General features: G+C 38.5%; 1 protein-coding gene across 1 annotated transcript; it reads right to left on the reverse strand.

Moving 5' to 3' along the window:
- Nucleotides 1-413: 413 nt before the first annotated feature.
- On the reverse strand, nt 414-2,755 carry LOC145774645 (SCAN domain-containing protein 3-like). The gene has a single exon (XM_082585938.1). It carries the CDS (start codon nt 2,729-2,731, stop codon nt 713-715), a length of 2,019 nt encoding a protein of 672 aa, XP_082442064.1. The 5' UTR covers nt 2,732-2,755; the 3' UTR covers nt 414-712.
- Nucleotides 2,756-8,713: the final 5,958 nt, after the last annotated feature.

Consider the following 8,713-nt stretch of genomic DNA (forward strand, 5'->3'; position numbering starts at 1 on the left):
TAATCTTCTTTCTTGCCAATGAATGTCAAAGTTATTTTTTCTTCTGTACCAAACTGAGAAGAAATGTCTTTACTTTTTAGCTTAAAGTTCTTCAGTTGCCTACCGAGAAGAAATGTCTTTAATTTTCTTTGCTTCTTTAGACTACCAACCAACAAGATCTTCTTTTATTATTTCTTTGCTTTTGTAGCCTACCAACCAACAACTTCGTCTTTTATTTTTTTTGCTTCTAAGTGCTTCTGTGCCAAACACTAGACAGAGAATCGTCTTTTATTTTTTATGGTCACAGCGGTAAACCATAATCTCTTCGTGGGAAAATTGTAACGTAAGATTCCCAAATCCGTTCGTCTGCATGCAATGACCCAAAAATAAACACACTTTCGAAACGTCTATTCAAACAGTGTATTCCAGTAAAATTAGCCCGAGGCTATCGAAAATAGGTGTAACGCCTACACCTCTAAAAAAACTGTCACTACAATACAGATTAATTGGATAAAAGACGGAACTTTTGTCCAGCTAGCAAGCACTAAGCCAACAGTTAAATGTGCGGCCAACTTTCAAACAATCATTTTACGAATGACCAGAATAGATATCAATATCTCAAATTCACGTAGAAAGTAACTGTGACGCAATAAATGAAAGACAATTATGAAGTCATTCCAACAGGTGTTTAAGCTGATGTAATATTTCCTGTTTAAACAGGCCCAAACAGGTCTTATGAACGATGGTGCAATTTTGGCACATGCTTTAGGAATTTCCATGACGTAATATTCAGTAGACTTGAACGGTTTTTATATGACGTTTGATTTGTACAGAGATTGGCCGTAACAGAGGTAAACAAACAATACATGGCTTGTGTCGGTTGAAATTTGTTGCAACAAACACCAGAACGAGCCATGTAACCCCGAATACGTAGTATGTTATTCAGAAGTTGCTGTTGCATTCGATTTCTTTGTTTATTTTTAACAATGCTCATTACTGAAAAAGCTCGTTCCACCGCTGCATTGCTGAAGGGCAATGAAAGCAGTGAGAGAACAAATTGTGCAACTTCAGCAAAGTCGTTTTCTCCAGATGCATCCTGGTGATTTAACACTTCACACCAATATTTTTCCACATCAATATCGTTCTTGTTTTGCCAAATAACAGTGTTTAGTCTATTCCATTGCATTTCCAGAGCAGCAATGTCTCCAGTGTACAAAGACAAAAAGGAAAGGTCAGCCAGCCGTGGTTTCTCGTTTCCAAGTACAACTGTTGGCCTTAGGACTGAAAGGCATTGTAGTCTCTCAATGTTCGAAGGTATTCTTTGCCGTAGTTGACTCATCAGCTCAAATAAGTACCCCCGACACCGAGTTTTAATTTTTTTTAGATTTTCTTCAGCAGCAGCAAGTAGGAGTTGACTGCCAAAAGAAATTGCTGAAACTGGAAGATGATTAGCCTCATTATGAATGTCATAATTCACAACTGATGTCCATGTTGGCAACGTAACAGGTCTCATAATGCGCTGAAGCAGAGTCTTGTATAAGTTAACAAGTTCATCCAACAGCTTCACAGGGATTGCGGACTCAAGCTCAAAAAATTTGTTTATACGGTTAAGTTCACGAAGAACTGGTTGTAGAAAGAGCAGGTACAATTTGTTTTCTGTGTCAGAATACATGTGATACAACAACTCTGCCGTGTAGTTCCTCTCTTCATCTATTGCGATTTGAAAGTGAAGTTTTAATTCCAGGTACTGGTTAAGGATTCTGTCCACACACACTGCAATTGATAACCATCTTGTATCACAGGCTCTTAAAATTTTTAACGGAGCCTCACCTACATTTATGCAAGTATAGAGATGGCGATATTTTTTTTGGCGAGAAGTACTATGGCTGAACCAGTTATATGTCTCAGCAACCATGAACTCCACGTTTCGAGGTATGACCTTCAATGCATATGATGAACATAGCTGAATAGAGTGACAAATACATTTAATATGCACAATATGTGGACACACTTTGCGGAAGTTTTCTATAACAGATTTATTTCTTCCACACATTGTATTGCAACCATCTGTTGCTAGACCTATACATTTTTTTATCTGAATTTTCTCTGAATCCAAAAATTGCCTAATTGCTTCAAAAATAGCATCTGCTGCACCACTTTCAATGGAGATTAAACCAAGAAAGGTAGTCACTATTTTTTTGTCTCTTGGAGAAAAGTAGCGAACCATCAAGCAAAGCTGTTTTTCTTGCTGTACATCTGTACTTTCATCGATGAGCAAAGAAAAAGATACACCACCATTGCTGTTTATATCATTAACAAGTTCTTCATGAAGAGCAGGTCCTAGTACACGCGTGATGAGTGCAGTACATTTTGTGCGATGAATTGCCAAGTCTTTGCCACATATGCTATTAATCATCTCACCCAAATGGTCAATGGTTAATATACTGCTGTGGCATGCAACATGAGCAGCTAATTTCAATTCTGCACTTTTCACAGAATTGTCTATATTTTTTCTTCTGACACCTAAATCAGATAACAGTCGTGCATTAGAAAATGGTGCAATGTTGCGTCGATGTTTCATGGTCTTGGAGTGTGCAACAAGATCTGCGTGATGGGCACGCACTTCACTTTTGCAGTATTTACATGCTGCTTTGGTTGTATCCTCAGGCAATCTGACAATCCAGTCTTTCAGCAAAGGATCCTTTTCCCATTCTTTTGAGAATTTTTTACCATATTTTGCCCATTTACCCATTATATTAAAACACTTGATTTTTTATTACTAGTATTCTAAGTAAAACAGAAATACTTGTACTTACATATAGTTAGAGTTAGAGATGGTATGACCGACAGTGGCCAAGGCCAGTTTAGGCCATTTTACAGCATTAATTTATAGTAGGCTACTTCAAAGCAGAAAATCGTTAGCCATAGTCCGGAGCCAGTGATAACAATGTTATGGTTTCATTTATTGTCGCTCTACAACAGCTAAGGTCTTTTAGCGACAGGGCTCATGTTTAATTTTATATCATTTTTCGACGTTATCACATTATTACCCGATTTATTCTCACTGCGGAAAGAACACAATCGGTACCGTTTTTTAAGTCTTCGGTTTGACCCGACCTGGAATCGATCTCAGATCTACCAGCAACGGAGCCGAAGGCGAAACCACTGGGCCACTGAGCTGGTGAGAGCCAGTGAACCATATGAGTATGACCCATACGGTAGGCTATATAACCCTACTAAGGCAACTATACACTCTATAGTAGACAGCAAGACAGAGCACTGGGAGCAGGTAATAATTAATACATCAAACAAGCAGCCATACCACTCCTCCTTCACGTGACGTTTCCATCACTTTTCTGCTGCGGCGCTAAATGCGGTAATCCAGTTTAACAGAAAAAAGTTCACCTAAAATTCACTCTGACTCATTCACTGTAGGCGTCAGTCTTACCCCAGCATTCCAGCAAGCAAAACTGGCCCTTTTTACATTGATTCAACGTCTGCAGACGTGACGCTCACTTCAAATGCTCTCTTCGACCCTTCTCCACAATAAACTAACGATTGCTGCGTTTTCGTTGACGTAAAACTCAGCAAGTTTTGCAAGCAGTAGGCTATATTGTTGTTGTCATAAGCGCAGAAGCATCAGTTTCAAAGAGTGAGATATAGATAGAGAGAAAAAGAGAGATTTAAAAACATTGATTGCGATACCTTTATTCAAATAGAAGCACAATCAGATTAATTTTGTAAAAATTAAATAAGAACTAATACAATCATTATTCAGAACTTTCACCTGCTCTACTTAGAACTTAACTTCGTAAAACTATGAAATATAAAGTACCATAAATTATGTTAACTTCAAACATTAGTAATGAAATAACTTCATGCATCTATTCTGATTACCACTTTCTGATTTTCACGTCTACACACGTTGAATTAATATAAAAAGGACGGATGCTGCTAATTATGTTATGGTCTTAGCCAATTTATAGTCACTCTACAACAGCTAAGGTCTTTTAGCGACAGGGCCCATTTTAAATTTTATATCCGGTTTACGATGTCATCACATTATTACCTGACATTCTCACTGCGTAATGCAAGAAAGAACACAATCGGTACCGTTTTTGGTTTGACCCGACCTGGAAGCGATATAAGATCTACAAGCACCAGAGCCGAAACCAGTCGGCCACTGAGCTGGTAGGTAGCCTACTTCATTTAGAAATTAAGAGCGCAAGTTTAAAAGTACCGGTACTCAAATCCAAAATTCCCAAGTTACTGCAATCTTCATTAATGAAAAATACACTCTTTAAAATGTAAGGCTAGTAAGAAACGATGTAAAAAAGGAATTTCAAAATGGTAATTGCAAGAATGGAACTTAATCTACGTAGTCTTTTTTATGTTGTGTTTCTTCGATCTATAAATGCAAGCGTTAATGAGCACTTTATTAGCATTCGCAGTTTTGCCATGACCGAGATTACAAAGAAATATTGATTAGACTAGATTAAATATAAATTTGTTGCTTAAAAACATGGTAGGCTACATGTTACAAGACTATGTAGGCTACAAATAAAAATAAAATAAAAAAAGTTCATTGTAAAGGTCGCAAAATGCTATTTCTCTTCAGAACTTATGAAACATTTATTTCTGTTAGGAAACGGGATATACCAAACTAAAATTCCAGATAATTTTTTTTTAAGGGTTCGCAATCGCTTTGAGAGTACTGCAGAGGGTCCGCCAAGACAAAAAGGTTAAGAACCACTGCCTTACAACATTTCAGGCTTTGGTTTTCTAACAATTTCTGTGTTGCCTACAGTACGGTACTTTATATAAAGCACCATGCCGGCAATTTAATGCTTGTCAAACGTAACTAATACAATCATTATTCAGAACTTTCACCTGCTCTACTTAGAGCTTAACTTGTAAAAACTATGAAATATAAAGTAGGAAGTAGCCTACCATAAATTATGTTAACTTCAAACATTAGGAATGAAATAACTTCACGCATCTATTCTGATTACCACTTTCTGATTTTCAAGGCAAAGCGACAAGTATATATATCGTTGCAGTTACAAAGGGAAATTCATACAATGTGTTTGAAGTCTATACCCAAGGGAAGAAGTACAACCGCGACAACAAATTGTGACGTCAGAAGTCTGACTTATGCACTTGATGACTGTGCTTGATGTTCCAAGATAGGAGAAATCGTTTACAATAGGAATGAAGAATGTATACAGTAGTAGTAGACAGATATACACGGTTGCAAATCGACTTTCTTCCGAAGGGTTTCCGTGATTACGTAATGAGCGATTTTGCACTCGCATTTACAAAGCACACAAGTCTGGACGTCTGCAGGAAATTTGTCTCGCTACCAGGCAAGATGTCATCCTTTGAAAGATTTAACAATGATGGATTTGTGTAGCCAGTGCAGGATGACGAAAACAAGTTAAGATTTCCTTTCCGTTACATAACTTAAAGCAGGTGATTGATACAGGAGAAAATAATCGCACAAGAACACAATAAATTGACATCTACATTCACTGTGAAGCGAAATTTATAGACTTTTAATGAAAACTGTTGTGTTTTTTTGCTATTTTATGCTTAATGTTGCTCCAAAAACAAGCCCAAACACCCGCAGTAAAAAACAAAAGCAAGCCCAAAAACCCGCAACTGCTCAATTTTTCCCGCAACTCTTCAACCAAACTAGCCCAATTCCGCGGGAAAACCGCGGACCTGGCAACGCTGCCAATACTGAACACGCCATTAAGAAGTTCGCGCATGCGCACAACGACCCTCTTAAAGCCAGATCACAGAAACAAATTTTGTTAAACTGAGGCGTTGAACCATCTTCAGAAGAAATATAATTCTATCCCAATGACACAAACACTTAGTATTGATGAGCAAATGGTCCCATTCAAGGGGAAGTCATGTATGAAGCAGTAGGCTACATACCAAGCAAACCTCATAAATATGGCTACAAAGTTTTTGTGCTGTGCAACAGCAAAGGAGTCATACATGACTTTAAGATATATACTGGCAAAATAAGTGTTCCTGTGAATGAACCTGACCTTGGAGCCAGCTCGAATATTGTGGTGCAGTTGTCGAAAGTTATCCCAGCTGATAAAAACCATTTACTTTTTTTTGACAATTGGTTCACATCCGTACCCCTGGTCTGTCATCTTGCAAAATCAAAAATTTTTTGCCTCGGAACAGTGAGAAGCAACAGGCTACGAGGTTGTGACTAGGGGTGTTCAATTTCGATTCGATTTCGATTAAGGTGATATTCGAAATTCGTTTTTCGTATCGGACATATTCAAAATTATAGCCGCCCTTTCGGCTGAACGAGGTTGAAAGTAACTCGAGTGGCGCGAAATCGGTCTTGTCACATTTTGCAAGCGAAAAAAGACTTCGACGCATGTGCATCGTCGATCACGTGACTATCACACGCTCTCGCGGGTCCAACGGCCAGTCCTGCACCAGGGATGCCAGGTTGGCATTTTTAATGCCAAATTTCTCTCAAGAATGAAGATAGCTATGTTGTGCAATAGCAGAAAGTGTAAGCTGAGCTTTGTCGCAGTTTTATCCATTTTTTACCGAATCCATAGGCGCCTAAGCCGTGGGAGCAGGGCCGTAGCCAGACCGCAGAGCAAGGGGGGGTCAACTTTCTTTTAAGGGGGGGGCCGAAAAAATATAAATGGGCAAAATCATTATAATTGTAGCTGTTGCTCGAGAATGTTGAGATTATGCCAGGGGGGGCGAAATTTTTTTCAGGGGGGGAAAGGCTCCCTGGCCCCCGGCTGGCTATGGGCCTGCGTGGAGGCCAGGCTCCCACGCATATTTCTGTGTGGGGGCAACTTTTTATGCTGTATTAATACATAGAACAATAGATAAACTAGCGATCGGCAGCAGAAAAACACTTTTTGAATGCAAACCGCAACAGCTTCGCGATAAATAATCACTAGACACTTTGCTTGTTCATTATAAACCTGCCAGAACTTTGCGTTCTCAACATCAATTGCTCTTGTGCAACCCTTCATATAAGACACAGTATGGAAATCGTACCTTCCCAGTTGTTGCTGCCAGTTGCTGGAACTGTTCGCCTATTTGTGTAAAAGAAGCAGAAAATTTAAATGAATTCAAAACTCGCTTGAAAACGTTCTACTTCAATGAACATTATGACTGAAATTACCGTATTAATTATCACCATTGTCATGTACAGCGCCCAGGAGCATAGTTTGACTGTGGATGTGGCGCTATATAAATATTGTTATTATTATTATTATTATTAGAACGAGTTGCAATGCTACAATCCAACAACAGACAACAAAATCTGTCATTTTTACATTGATTTAATGTCTGCAGACATTGAATCAATGTAAAAATGACTGATTTTGCTGCCTGGGACATAGCAAAAATCTACCATTTCGTGTCGATTCAATGTCATCAGATGTTGAATACATCCAAAAAACAACATAATTTGCTACGTAGACGGAGTGTGCGTTTAGCTTTATGCGCTTGAAAACATAGCCTACTCAATGTCGCTTTCGAGTCGAAACCTCTGCATTGAAATGTCGCGGCAATGAATCGCTCGCTGTGAAAATGAACTTGAAGTGTTTGGGATCCCAGCGACCTCGGCTTCAGCGGAGCGATAGTTTTCAAAAGCTGGCCTGACCGTCACGAAAGCTGAGATCCCGTCGGGAAGAACAAGCAACTTCCTTTGCTCTTGTTCAAACCTGACATTGCTGAGGCTCTATACAAAGAAGGTAAGGTTATGGGTGCAGCAAAACGTGGAAGACCATCTGTTTCAGTAGAAAGAAGGTATGAAGAAAAGAAAGCCAGAGGCCACAACTCTAAAGCCATACCACAGCAGGCTGTTCGACAAGATAACTTTGATCACTTTCCGATCTACAAGGAGAAGAGAGCTCGATGCAAGCTGCCTGGATGCAAAAGCAGCCCACACCTTTTTTGTCAGAAGTGTGAGGTCTATCTTTGCATCGATAAAAGTAAAAACTGCTTTTTGAAATTTCATAAGTGCTGAACAAGCTCTATTTTAGTATTAGATTTACATGATAGCCTATGTTTCTTTTTTTCACCGGTTTCATTGCATTTTGTTTGTTTATGTAGTTTTTCACAAATTTTCTCCATAGATGACCGGTCAGAAGTCAATGCAGCGTAATAATATTTGTGGGGTAACTGGCTGACAACAAAGGAGCACCAAAAGAGATATAGAGAAAAACATATCATTTACAAAAATTGCATTGAGCTGATGTTTTGATTTGCTTTCAAGCTTTGTTTACCTGTGTTGTGTGTTAGTATTATTATGAATAAGGCATAAACACTTAAACAGGTGCCGCTATTCTCATTTCATTCTTTGTGTTGTTTGTAGATCATGATTTTAACTGCTTTTGGGCTGATTAAAATTGAAACAAACATGTTTTGGATGTACTTTGTCCCACAAAATGACTTTTATGTCAAATACGGAAAGTTTATAGAGAGTAGCTTAGTGGACCAGCGTTACTAATTGGTAACGTTTCAAAAAATGGAATAAAACAAAAAAAAAAATTTTTGTAACAGTGCACTGTCAACATGTAATTGAAGAAGAAAACTCACCTAGTTATTTTTTTTTATCCAAAACAAAAAAGTAGACGGTAGAGGGTTAAGGTAAGGCATTGTCACCTTGTGACAGAAGTGAGACAATGCTTTTAGTGATGCCACAATGAACTCATTCTCCAGGTAAAGGGAA

The sequence above is a fragment of the Aplidium turbinatum genome, chromosome 7 (assembly GCF_918807975.1).
Source record: "Aplidium turbinatum chromosome 7, kaAplTurb1.1, whole genome shotgun sequence".
In the NCBI taxonomy this organism is placed as follows: Eukaryota; Metazoa; Chordata; class Ascidiacea; order Aplousobranchia; family Polyclinidae; genus Aplidium; species Aplidium turbinatum.